A 13390-nucleotide genomic window follows, 5' to 3' on the forward strand; every position below is an offset into this window, starting at 1 on the left:
TCTGCACATTCTCCCTGTGTCTGTGTGGGTTTTCTTCGGGTGCTCCGGTTTCCCCCCACAGTCCAAAGATGTGCAGGTTAGGTGGATTGGTCATGCTAAATTGCCCTTCGTGTTGGGTCGGGTTACTGGGTTATGGGGATAGGGTGGAGGTGTGGGCTTGGGTAGGGTGCTCTTTCAAAGAGCCGGTGCAGACTCGATGGGCCGAGTGGCCTCCTTTTGCACTGTAAATTCTATGATTCTCAAGACTTGCATGTAGGTGGGCGACCTGAGGCCACATGTGGCCCATCTGGGCTCGGAATGTGGCCTGAGACATTTTGTTGACCGTTGCCCAGGCGCAGGAAGCCACTTCCTGCTGATTTCCATCAGCAGTCTTTTTTCCCCACATGACTGATGTGCACCTAAGGCAAGAGCAGGTGAAATGATGTGTGTGCTGACTGTGAGAGCCATGTTCTCCCTTTGCAACTATTTGAAGTTGCTGACAGTTCTGTTAATAAATGAATATTTAAGCATTTTCTATAACTCATTATTAAATATTCGGCGTGCATCAAATGTATTTCATCTTGTTCATCGTGAATGAACAAGCCTGATTTCAATCTTCGGCCCACTGAGATGAAGCAGGAGGTCGTCCATGACTGCCTGACAGGAAGCAGAGTGTAAGGAACTGTGCCTTCCTCAGAGAAACCATATGAAAGCCAACTCTGAGCAGGTGATGGCATCTGCTGTACAGCGACGTCACACGCGTCTTGCTGTACAATGACGCAACAGGCCGAACGCCGTACAGTGACGTCACGTATTCTGCCGTACAGTGACGTCACGTATTCTGCCGTACAGTGACGGCTCAGGTTTGTGGTGACGTCACCAGTGTTGTACAGTGACGTAGCAGGCTCTCCCTCCGGAGCCTCAAATGGCGGCGGCCGGCAGCGTTACCATGGTATCCAAGGCCGGCGTCGGCTGGCGGTGGGGCGCTAGCCGGTTAAATTTAGTGTTTGGCGCCACCTTTGAGTGACGCGCGTCACGCACGGGTGCGGAGGGAGGAAAAACTAAAAAAAAAAGAAACACAATCGCTCACTGGCGTTGTTGCCGGCCCGCCCGCCCCGAATAGATCACGGGCCAAAAACAGAGCAAGCGGAGGAAAATGGACCCTAACCGGATCATACAGGCGCTGAAAGGCACCATCGACCCCAACCAAAGGATCGCGGCCGAGACCGAGCTCAATCAGGTGAGGAGCTGCCTCTCGCTGCCGCTTTTCCGTCTGCGTGGGATTTTGCTCGGTTCCCTGGCTGCGGCCTGGCTACTTGGGAAGGGGTTAGAGAAAGGAGAGGGGAAAGGGAGGGGGGGGGAAATATGGGGAAGGGAGGGGGGGGGAAATATGGGGAAGGGAGGGGGGGGAAATATGGGGAAGGGAGGGGGGGGGAAATATGGGAAAGGGAGGGGGGGGGAAATATGGGAAAGGGAGGGGGGGGGAAATATGGGAAAGGGAGGGGGGGGAAATATGGGAAAGGGGGGGGGGAATATGGGAAAGGGAGGGGGGGGAAATATGGGAAAGGGAGGGGGGGGGAATATGGGGAAGGGGGGGGGGAAATATGGGAAAGGGAGGGGGGGGGAAATATGGGGAGGGGGGGGGGAAATATGGGGAAGGGAGGGGGGGGAAATATGGGGAAGGGAGGGGGGGGAAATATGGGGAAGGGGGGGGGGAAATATGGGGAAGGGAGGGGGGGGGAAATATGGGGAAGGGAGGAGGGGGGGGAAATATGGGGAAGGGAGGGGGGGGGAAATATGGGAAAGGGAGGGGGGGGAAATATGGGAAAGGGAGGGGGGGGAAATATGGGGAAGGGAGGAGGGGGGGGAAATATGGGGAAGGGAGGGGGGGGGAAATATGGGAAAGGGAGGGGGGGGGAAATATGGGAAAGGGAGGGGGGGGGAAATATGGGGAAGGGGGGGGGAAATATGGGGAAGGGGGGGGGAAATATGGGGAAGGGAGGGGGGGGGGAAATATGGGGAAGGGAGGGGGGGGAAATATGGGAAAGGGAGGGGGGGGGAAATATGGGAAAGGGGGGGGGGAAATATGGGAAAGGGAGGGGGGGGGAAATATGGGGAAGGGGGGGGGGAAATATGGGGAAGGGGGGGGGGAAATATGGGGAAGGGAGGAGGGGGAAATATGGGGAAGGGAGGGGGGGGGGGGAAATATGGGGAAGGGAGGGGGGGGGGGAAATATGGGGAAGGGAGGGGGGGGGGAAATATGGGAAAGGGAGGGGGGGGGGAAATATGGGAAAGGGAGGGGGGGGGAAATATGGGGAAGGGAGGGGGGGGGAAATATGGGAAAGGGAGGGGGGGGGAAATATGGGGAAGGGAGGGGGGGGGAAATATGGGAAAGGGAGGGGGGGGGAAATATGGGGAAGGGAGGGGGGGGGAAATATGGGGAAGGGAGGGGGGGGGGAAATATGGGGAAGGGAGGGGGGGGGGAAATATGGGGAAGGGAGGGGGGGGGGAAATATGGGGAAGGGAGGGGTGGCAATATGGGGAAGGGAGGGGGGGCAATATGGGGAAGGGAGGGGGGGCAATATGGGGAAGGGAGGGGGGGCAATATGGGGAAGGGAGGGGGGGCAATATGGGGAAGGGAGGGGGGGCAATATGGGGAAGGGAGGGGGGGCAATATGGGGAAGGGAGGGGGGGCAATATGGGGAAGGGAGGGGGGGCAATATGGGGAAGGGAGGGGGGGCAATATGGGGAAGGGAGGGGGGCAATATGGGGAAGGGAGGGGGGGCAATATGGGGAAGGGAGGGGGGGCAATATGGGGAAGGGAGGGGGCAATATGGGGAAGGGAGGGGGGCAATATGGGGAAGGGAGGGGGGCAATATGGGGAAGGGAGGGGGCAATATGGGGAAGGGAGGGGGCAATATGGGGGTCTGAGGGTGACAGGTGTGTGAGGAGGGGGAGCGGAAGGGTGTGAGAGGGTTTATGAGGGGAGGGGTTTGTGAGAGGAGGGGGCTGTGAGGGGGTAGGGGAGGGGGGTTGTGAGGGGGTAGGGGAGGGGGGTTGTGAGGGGGGTAGGGGAGGGGGGTTGTGAGGGGGGTAGGGGAGGGGGGTTGTGAGGGGGTAGGGGAGGGGGATTGTGAGGAGGTAGGGGAGGGGGATTGTGAGGGGGTAGGGGAGGGGGATTGTGAGGGGGTAGGGGAGGGGGATTGTGAGGGGGTAGGGGAGGGGGATTGTGAGGGGGTAGGGGAGGGGATTGTGAGGGGGTAGGGGAGGGGGATTGTGAGGGGGTAGGGGAGGGGGATTGTGAGGGGGTAGGGGAGGGGGATTGTGAGGGGGTAGGGGAGGGGGATTGTGAGGGGGTAGGGGAGGGGGATTGTGAGGGGGTGGGGGAGGGGGACTGAGAGGGTAGGGGAGGGGGACTGTGGGGCAGGGGGACTGTGGGGCAGGGGGACTGTGTGGGGTGAGGGGGACTGTGTGGGGGACTGTGTGGGGGACTGTGTGGGGGACTGTGTGGGGGACTGTGTGGGGGACTGTGTGGGGGACTGTGTGGGGGACTGTGTGGGGGACTGTGGGGGGGACTGTGTGGGGTGCGGGGGACTGTGTGGGATGCGGGGGATTGCGAGGGGGTAAGGGAGGGGGAGGGGTTGTGAGGGTATAGAGGAGGAGGATTGTGAGGGGAAGGGGGATGTGTGACGGGGTAGGGGAGGGGGATTGTGAGGGGGATTGTGAGGGGGAAGGGGAGGGAGATTGTGAGGGGATTGTGAGGGGGTAGGGGAGGGGGATTGTGAGGGGGTAGGGGAGGGGGATTGTGAGGGGGTAGGGGAGGGGGGTTGTGAGGGGGATGTGTGACAGGGTAGGGGAGGTGCCGTGTGAGGGGGTAGGGGAGGTGCCGTGTGAGGGGGTAGGGGAGGTGCCGTGTGAGGGGGTAGGGGAGGTGCCGTGTGAGGGGGTAGGGGAGGTGCCGTGTGAGGGGGTAGGGGAGGTGCCGTGTGAGGGGGTAGGGGAGGTGGCGTGTGAGGGGGTAGGGGAGGTGGCGTGTGAGGGGGTAGGGGAGGTGGCGTGTGAGGGGGTAGGGGAGGTGGCGTGTGAGGGGGTAGGGAAGGGTGCGTGTGAGGGGGTAGGGAAGGGTGCGTGTGAGTGGGTAGGGAAGGGTGCGTGTGAGGGGGTAGGGAAGGGTGCGTGTGAGGGGGTAGGGAAGGGGGCGTGTGAGGGGGTAGGGAAGGGGGCGTGTGAGGGGGTAGGGAAGGGGGCGTGTGAGGGGGTAGGGAAGGGGGCGTGTGAGGGGGTAGGGAAGGGGGCGTGTGAGGGGGTAGGGAAGGGGGCGTGTGAGGGGGTAGGGAAGGGGGCGTGTGAGGGGGTAGGGAAGGGGGCGTGTGAGGGGGTAGGGAAGGGGGCGTGTGAGGGGGTAGGGAAGGGGGCGTGTGAGGGGGTAGGGAAGGGGGCGTGTGAGGGGGTAGGGAAGGGGGCGTGTGAGGGGGTAGGGAAGGGGGCGTGTGAGGGGGTAGGGAAGGGGGCGTGTGAGGGGGTAGGGAAGGGGGCGTGTGAGGGGGTAGGGAAGGGGGCGTGTGAGGGGGTAGGGAAGGGGGCGTGAGAGGGGGTAGGGAAGGGGGCGTGTGAGGGGGTAGGGAAGGGGGCGTGTGAGGGGGTAGGGAAGGGGGCGTGTGAGGGGGTAGGGAAGGGGGCGTGTGAGGGGGTAGGGAAGGGGGCGTGTGAGGGGGTAGGGAAGGGGGCGTGTGAGGGGGTAGGGAAGGGGGCGTGTGAGGGGGTAGGGAAGGGGGCGTGTGAGGGGGTAGGGAAGGGGGCGTGTGAGGGCGTAGGGAAGGGGGCGTGTGAGGGTGTAGGGAAGGGGGCGTGTGGGGGCGTAGGGAAGGGGGCGTGTGGGGGCGTAGGGAAGGGAGCGTGTGGGGGCGTAGGGAAGGGGGCGTGTTAGGATCTAGCGAAGAGGACGTGTGGGGGCGTAGGGAAGGGGCCGTGTGAGGGGAGGGGGTTTGTGAGGGCGTAGGGGAGGGGCGATGTTGTGAGGGCGTGGGGAGGGGGTGTTGTGAGGGCGTAGGGGAGGGGGTGTTGTGAGGGTGTAGGGGAGGGGGTGTTGTGAGGGCGTAGGGGAGGGGGTGTTGTGAGGGTGTAGGGGAGGGGGTGTTAGGGTGTAGGGGAGGGGGGTGTTGTGAGGGCGTAGGGGAGGGGGGTGTTGTGAGGGCGTAGGGGAGGGGGGTGTTGTGAGGGCGTAGGGGAGGGGGGTGTTGTGAGGGCGTAGGGGAGGGGGGTGTTGTGAGTGTGTAGGGGAGGGGTGGTTGTGAGGGCGTAGAGGGGTGTGAGGGAGTTGCAAAGGGGGGTAAGGGAGGGCGGGATGTGAGTAGGCAGGTGAGGTGGAGTGTTTTGGGGGCTAGGGGAGGAGGAGCTTGAGGGGGGCATAGCGCAGGGGGAGTGCGTGGGTGGTGGGTGATAGGGGAGAGGATGTAGGGAGGGTGGTGTGTGTGAGGGCCTGCGAGTGTGAGGATTTGGGGTAGGGGAGGGGTATGTAAGACAGAGAGGTCCTTGATTAATAAGGGGTTCAGGGGTTACGGGGAGCAGGCAGGAGAATGGGGATGAGAAAAATATCAGTCATGATTGAATGGCGGAGGGCGGCGTGTGGCGCAGTGGTTAGCATTGCTGCCTATGGCGCTGAGGATCCGGGTTCGAATCCTGGCCCTGGGTCACTGTCCGTGTGGAGTTTGCACAATTTCCCCATGTCTGCGTGGAAAATGATGTGCAGGGTAGGTGGATTGGCCATGCTAAATTGCCCCTTAATTGGAAAAAAAATAGTTGAGTACTATTAAAAAAAATGATTGAACCGAGTGGCCTAGTTCTGCTCCTATGGCTTATGGTCTAATGGAGGGGGGGTGAGGGGAGGGGGGTGGGGGTGTCTGAGAGGGGTTGAGTTGAGGGGTGTCTGAGAGGGGTTGAGTTGAGGGGTGTCTAAGGGGGTGTAAGGGCAGAAGTAGGGGAAGTGGATAGGTGGGGTGGTGTAAGGGGGGCTGAGAATTGTGGTGGGGGGATGTGAGGGGGTGGGGGGGGAAAGGGGTGTAAGAGAGAGAGGGTCCCGGGCGGGGGTGGGAGCTCGAGAGCGAGAGAGAGAGAGAGAGGGGCCAGAGGCTGTGAGGGAGGATATATTAGTGGCAGGAGAGAGAACGTTCACTCAGTTGATACCTGGGATGAGACGATTGTCCTATGACGAGCGGCCAAGTAAATTGTGCCTTCTCTGGGGTTTAGAAGAATGAGAGGTGATTGAATTAAATTCTGAATGGAATTGATAGGTTCGACACTGGCGGTTCCGCTGATTGCCAAATCTAGAAATGGCGCAAACTCAGGGCAAAGGACCATCATTTTGGGCTGTGCTGAGGAATTTTGTGACTCAAAGGGAAGCGTGTGTAGATAGTCTGGGTCACATTGACATCAAAAAGGAGGAGTATTGGACATCTTGAAAAACATTAAGTCTCCAGGGCCTGATGGGATCTACCCCAGAATACTGAGGGAGGAAATGGCTGGGGCCTTGACAGCCCCACTGGCTACAGGTGAGGTCCCAGAGGACTGGCGAATAGCCAATGCAGTTCCTTTGTTTAAGAAGGGTAGCAAAGATAATCAGGAAATTACAGGCTGGTGAGCCTTAGGTCAGTGATAGGGAAATTATTGGCGAGGATTTACTCCCATTTGGAAGTAAATGGACATATTTTCGAGAGGCATGGGTTTGTGAAGGGCAGGTTGTGTGCGAGTGCGTGCGGGTGTGAGGGGTTTGGGGTAGGGGAGGGGTATGTAAGACAGAGAGGTCCTTGATTAATAAGGGGATCAGGGGTTACGAGGAGCAGGCAGGAGAATGGGGATGAGAAAAATATCAGTCATGATTGAATGGCGGCGTGTGGCGCAGTGGTTAGCATTGCTGCCTACGGCGCTGAGGATCCGGGTTCGGATCCTGGCACTAGGTCACTGTCCTTGTGGAGTTTGCACATTCTCCCCATGTCTGCGTGGAGAATGATGTGCACGGTAGGTAGGTGGATTGGCCATGCTAAATTGCCCCTTAATTGGAAAAAATAATAATTGAGTATTCTAAATTTAGGGGAAAAAATGATTGAATGGCAGAGCAAACTCGATGGGCCGAGTGACCTAGTTCTGCTCCTATAGCTCTCACTAAGTTGATTGAGTTTCTCGAGGAAGTGACAAAGATGATTGATGAAGGTAGGGCAGTGGATGTTGTCTACATAGACTTCAGTAAGGCCTTTGACAAGGTCCGTCATGGAGGACTGGTAGGAAAGGTGAAGTTACACGGGATCAGAGGTGAGCTAGTAAGATGGATACAGAACTGGTTCTGTCATAGAAGACAGAGGGTAGCATTAGAAGGGTGATTTTCTGAATGTGGTGTTCCGCGGAGATCAGTGCTTTGATTTGGAGGAAAATGTAACTGGCCTGATTAGTAAGTTTGCGGAAGACACAAAATTGGTGGAATTGCGGATACGGATGAGGCCCATCAGAGGATACAGCAGGATATAGATCTGTTGGAGACTTGGACGGAGAGATGGCAGACGGAGTTTAATCCGGGCAAATTGGCAAGTCATGTTGCAGCTGTATAGAACCTTAGTTAGGTCACACTTGGAGTATAGTGTTCAATTCTGGTCACCACACTGCCAGAAGGATGTGGAGGCTTTAGAGAGGGTGCAGAAGAGATTTACCAGGATGTTGCCTGGTATGGAGGGCATTAGCTATGGGGAGAGGTTGGCTAAACTCGGTTTGATCTCACTGGAACGACGGAGGTTGAGGGGCAACCTGATAGAAGTCCACAAAATTATAAGGGGCATTGACAGAGTGGACAGTCAGAAGCTTTTTCCCCAGGGTGGAAGAGTAAATTACTAGGGTACATAGGTTTAAGATGCGAGGGGCTAAGTTTAGAGCCGCAGGAGGTGGTGGAAGCAGGTACGATAATGACGTTTAAGGGATGTCTTGACAATACATGAATAGGATCTGAGTAGAGGGCAGCACGGTAGCACCGTGGTTAGCACAGTTTCTCACAGTCCCAGGTTTGATTCCCGGCCTGGATCACTGTCTGTGCGGAGTCTGCACGTTCTCCCCGTGTGTGCGTGGGTTTTCTCCGGGTGCTCCGGTTTCCTCCCACAGTCCAAAGATGTGCAGGTTAGGCAGATTGGCCATTCCAAATTGCCCTTGGTGTCCAAAAGGTTAGGTGGGGTTATTGGGTTACGGGGATAGGGTGGAGATGTGGGCATAGGTAGGGTGCTCTTTCCAAGGGCCGGTGCAGACTCGATGGGCCGAATGGCCTTCTGCACTGTAAATTCTATGATATCTGCCTCACTGAAAACCCTGGAAGTGTAGAAGGTTTTAGGTGAGACGGGCAGCATGCAGGCTTGGAGGGCCGAAGGGCCTGTTCCTGTGCTGTACTTTCCTTTGTTTGTAAATCTTTGCAATTGTTTCCCCCAGATGTTTTTGCCCCATCATTGAATGTATTCTAGGCTGTGATAGATAGATTTTTTGACCTCTGAGGGAATTGAGGGTTATGAGGAGTGGGTGATAAAGTCTTGAGGCTGTCGGATCTTCTCATCTTGTTTTTCCTGTTCTTATTGGTTATGGAGTTACACCACTGGGCACATTATTCATTAGGTCCTGGATGTCCCATTGACATTGCAATGTGATTATCAATTTGCATTACCAGCTATTTGTGGCACAGAGTGCAGTCTTTTAAAGAAACCATGGCTTGTGGTCTGGGTTTGAAGACTGCGTTTGAACTCTCAGTTGTTAAAAATGTGTATATTATTGTTAGAAAGATTAAACAATCAGGATATCTGAGTAAAAGTAGTAAATGCAGGAAAAACTCAGCAAGTCTGGCAGTATCTGTGGGGAGAGTTAACGTTATGACTCTTCAGAGCTTTTGAGTATCCACTTTCTGCACCAAGGGATTTTACTTATCACCACATCACACACCCGTTTCCCATTCAATTTGAGATTGTTCTCAGAATTTAAGTGACCTTTTACCTCTGTATTCAATCTCACTATATCTACTAACACAAAGATTTTTAATTCTAATTTTCGTATTAAACTGTTTAATCTGTTTGAGTAAATTGTTTTACATATATTTTGAAAGCAATTCAAGCTCATCTACTTAGGAAAGTCAACATATATACATTTTTGCGGTCTACAAAAATTTGCAATCATCAATGGGCAGCACAGTGGTTAGGACTGCTGCCTCACAGTGCCAGGGCCCCGGGTTCGATTCCAACCTCGGGTGACTTTTTGCACTTTCTCCCCATGTCTGCGAGGGTTTCCTCGGGTGCTCCGGTTTCCTCCCTAAGATATGCAGGTTAGGTGGATTGGCTGTGCTAAGTTTTGTCTCTAATTGTTTCTAAAAGCTTTATTTTCACCATTTATTTATTCAGATAAATTATAGATGTATTGAACGGGTGATCTCTTGTAGAAGAAAGTAATTTCAAGTCATAAAATTCAATGTAATGGGTTTAATTTAACTTCTCATTGCATCCAAAATGCTACATCTCAGCATTAACTTGCATTCATGTAACACATTGACGGTGTAATATCTGTTGTAATGAAGGGATATGTGCCAGCCATCTTGTGTGCAGCATAATGCCTCAAAGAGCAGTGAGATAAATGTCCACACTCCACTCCTCCAAGAATTCAGCCTTTCTCCAACTCTGGCCCCTTGTGCATCACCATCTTCCTTCATCCCACCATTGGTGACTGTACACCTGTCTGACCCTAAGCTCTGGAATTCCCTCTCCACCTCTCTTACCTGTTCAGGTCCCCTTTTAAAATCTCATATGCAAAACTTTCAGCCCACCTTCTGATGCCCACTTCTTTAGCTCAATGCCATATTTACCTGATTATGATTCTGAAGTACCTTGGGAATTGTTCCTACTTTAAAGGTGTGATGCAAGTTATTGCCTCATCCAAAAGTTGGAAGCTCCTGACCGTGCAGCATTCCATCAGTATTGTCTACCTAGATTGGTGTGTTCAGGTCTGTGGTTCGGACCCATGCCCTTTTAACTCTGGAGGCAAGATTGCTACCTTAGAACAAAGTTGCCTCTTGCTCTTGTCTGCTGTCCTGGCTGGATACTGCATAGAGTTGGATGTTTTCCTTGTATAGAATGTGAAAGGCCACTGCAGGTCACCCTTTTACCTCTGCAAATGCTCTTTTACAGACCATTACTGTAGGCTTGCAAACAATGCACGTACTTGTGCAGTCTTGGGATCTCAGTACAACATAATTGAGGGTGCGTGAAACGTTTGTATTATGCCACTTGAAGAAAAGTGCCTGACAGTCCAATTATTGGTTTTGTCACTATGATCGTGTCTAGAAAGCGCGATTTGAGCTGCGTTGGACCAACACTGTGGATATATGTAGCAATCTTCGGTGCTCTGTGGAAAGAAGGAAATGAATGTTGAATGAAAGAGGGAGATCAGTTAGAACGGAGGTAAGTGACAAGGTCAAACCAACTAAATTCTCAATATAGCTTTTGGAATTTGGAATGGAGGAACTGAGGAGGAGGAAATTACACAGGCCAGTGCAAATTAGCTGAAAGAATAAAAGGGATGGGCAATGAAAAGATGGATTGAAAGAAGTGAAGGGTGTGAGCTGAAGGAGATCACTGAAGTAGGATAGAGTGGTAGTGGAGACAAGAATTTGAAGTTTATCCTGAGGAGGATGAGAGGTCTGTGTAGCCTGGAGAGATTCAGAGTGATGGCAGTCTGGGGATTTCTGAATAAAGCAGGATGCTGTGCGGGAGAGGCTTCAAGAAGTAGCACTCTGGCATAGTAAAGGCACAGAGTAGATGATCAGCAATGGTGGGGTGGAGGCAGCTGACATTGTGAAGGTGAAAGAAGATGGTTCTAGCAATGGACAGATTTTGGTAAGAAAACTTGGTTCAGGGTCAAGTTATACGCCAAGCTATTTGCATCACCTTGGATAGTAATAGCTGTTAATGATGCAGGTTGCCAGGTATGCAAGGAGATATTTTCAGATTTGTCTGCATTAAGCTGGAAATGTATCATTCATCACTGGTGTTGGCTGAAATTTTCTGGCCCACCCCGCCGGCGAGATCTTCTGGCCCCGCCGATGGTGACCCCCCACCTGGGCAGCGTGTTCGCCAGTGATGGAGGGTGTGGGGCGTGCAAAACCCCATAGATATCAGCGGGGCCAGTGGTGGGCCCCCTCCGCCACCTGGGGGGCATCGGCAATTATATGGGACCTGATCTTGTTTCCAGGTGATAGCTAGTGCATGCAAAGTATTCACAGCACAGAATCAGACCTTTCCGCCCAGCAGCTCCATGTTGATGTTTATGCTCCACATAAGGCTCCTTCCACCATTCCTCCAATCCCATCACAATATCCTCCTGGATTGGATTGGATTTGTTTATTGTCACGTGTACCAAGGTACAGTGAAAAGTATTTTTCTGTGAGCAGCTCAACAGATCATTAAGTACATGAGAAGAAAAGGGAATAAAAGAAAATACATAATAGGGCATCACAACATATACAATGTAACTACATAAGCACTGGCATCGGATGAAGCATACAGGGTGTAGTCTTAATGAAGTCAGTCCATAAGAGGGTCATTTAGGAGTCTGGTAACAGTGGGGAAGAAGCTGTTTTTGAGTCTGTTTGTGCGTGTTCTCAGACTTCTGTACATCCTGCCCGAAGGAAGAAGTTGGAAGAGTGAGTAAGCCAGGTGGGAGGGATCTTTGATTATACTGCCCGCTTTCCCCAGGCAGCGGGAGGTGTAGATGGAGTCAATGGATGGGAGGCAGGTTCGTGTGATGGACTGGGTGGTGTTCACGACTCTCTGAAGTTTCTTGAGGTCCTGGGCCGAGCAGTTGCCATACCAGGCTGTGATGCAGCCCGATAGGATGCTTTCTATGGTGCATCTGTAAAAGTTGGTAAGAGTCAATGTGGACATACCGAATTTTCTTAGTTTCCTGAGGAAGTATAGGCGCTGTTGTGCTTTCTTGGTGGTAGCGTCGACGTGGGTGGACCAGGACAGATTTTTGGAGATGTGCACCCCTAGGAATTTGAAACTGCTAACCATCTCCACCTCGGCCCCGTTGATGTTGACAGGGGTGTGTACAGTACTTTGCTTCCTGAAGTCAATTACCAGCTCTTTAGTTTTGCTGGCATTGAGGGAGAGATTGTTGTCGCTACACCACTCCACTAGGTTCTCTATCTCCCTCCTGTATTCGGACTCATCGTTATTCGCGATCCGGTCCACTATGGTCGTATCGTCAGCAAACTTGTAGATGGAGTTGGAACCAAGTTTTGCCACGCAGTCGTGTGTGTACAGGGAGTAGAGTAGGGGGCTCCTCCTTTCTCTGTCATATATTTATCTAACTTCCCCTGGAACACATCTATTCATCTCAACCACTCCTGTGACAGTGAATTACACATTCTAACCACACCCTGGATAAAGACATTTCTCCTGAAATCTTTTTAGTGGCTGGTCTTATGTTTATGACCCGGCTCTGATCTTGCCTGCAATCGCAAACATATTTTCTACGTCTACCCTTTTCATAATCTTAAAGACCTCTTTAAGGTCACTCCCTCAGTCTTCTCTTTTCTGGGAAAAAGAATCTCAGCCTGCTTAGACTTTCCAGATAAGTATACTAACCTCTCCATTCTGAAATGATTTTTGCATAATAGGGAATAGATTCTTAAGAGTACTGTTGAAGAATTCAGGCTGAAACTTGACAAAGAAATCAACAGTGAGACTCGTGAACTTTAAAGCATCTGAAAGATTTATTAAGTGTAAAACTTAAAATACATGGCAATAATTTACAAGCTAGGACTCATCAAATAGTAGTCGTCTCTTGCTTGTGATTCTCGTCACGTGGTCCCGTCTTGGTTGTAAGTTTTGTCTTTCACACCAGTGTGAGGTTGTCATTTGTGATGGTTACCTTCTCTGATGACTTAGCTCACTCCCTTTCTATGGTGCCTGGGTCTACTAGGTGTCATGTTATTTGTACTTGGAAGTGGATTAAGTTTGTTCTGGCTCCTTCCAAGGCTGATGTGATTTACACTTACTAACAGTTGCAGATCTGTTCAAACTGGTTCAATTTGACCTTGCAGTTACATGAGTGGTTCTTCCAAGCCAGCATGAGCAACTTCAAGTAAATACAATTTTCAGTCCACCCAACATTTAAAATCAAATATTTACATGAATTTCTCACAGTACTGGTGGTGACAATGCAGACAAAGGAAGAGATATTGCAGGAGAGCATGTAGCATCCTCACAAGGTCAGGTATGGAACCAGAAGAGAAGAGCATCAGAAAGGTACACAGAATTGGTGGAGAATAGGATGACCAGTAGAGTCGAAGGCAATGGACATAGTTACAGAAGATGTGATTTATTATTTTGACTAGAGCAATATC

At 52.7% G+C, this 13390-nt stretch overlaps 1 protein-coding gene across 3 annotated transcripts in view; it reads left to right on the top strand.

The window, feature by feature from the left end:
* The first annotated feature begins 913 nt into the window (after positions 1–913).
* Positions 914–13390, top strand: part of ipo8 (importin 8) — a 122279-nt gene continuing 109802 nt past the window's right edge. For 2 of the 3 annotated variants that reach the window (XM_072484306.1, XM_072484308.1), the window contains exon 1: positions 914–1219. In XM_072484306.1, coding sequence (XP_072340407.1) covers positions 1136–1219 — 84 coding nt within the window. In that variant the 5' untranslated portion in view covers positions 914–1135. The remainder of the gene's footprint in view (positions 1220–13390) is intronic. The other variant, XM_072484309.1, reaches the window with a different exon arrangement.

The sequence above is a fragment of the Scyliorhinus torazame genome, chromosome 19 (genome assembly GCF_047496885.1).
Source record: "Scyliorhinus torazame isolate Kashiwa2021f chromosome 19, sScyTor2.1, whole genome shotgun sequence".
In the NCBI taxonomy this organism is placed as follows: domain Eukaryota; kingdom Metazoa; phylum Chordata; class Chondrichthyes; order Carcharhiniformes; family Scyliorhinidae; genus Scyliorhinus; species Scyliorhinus torazame.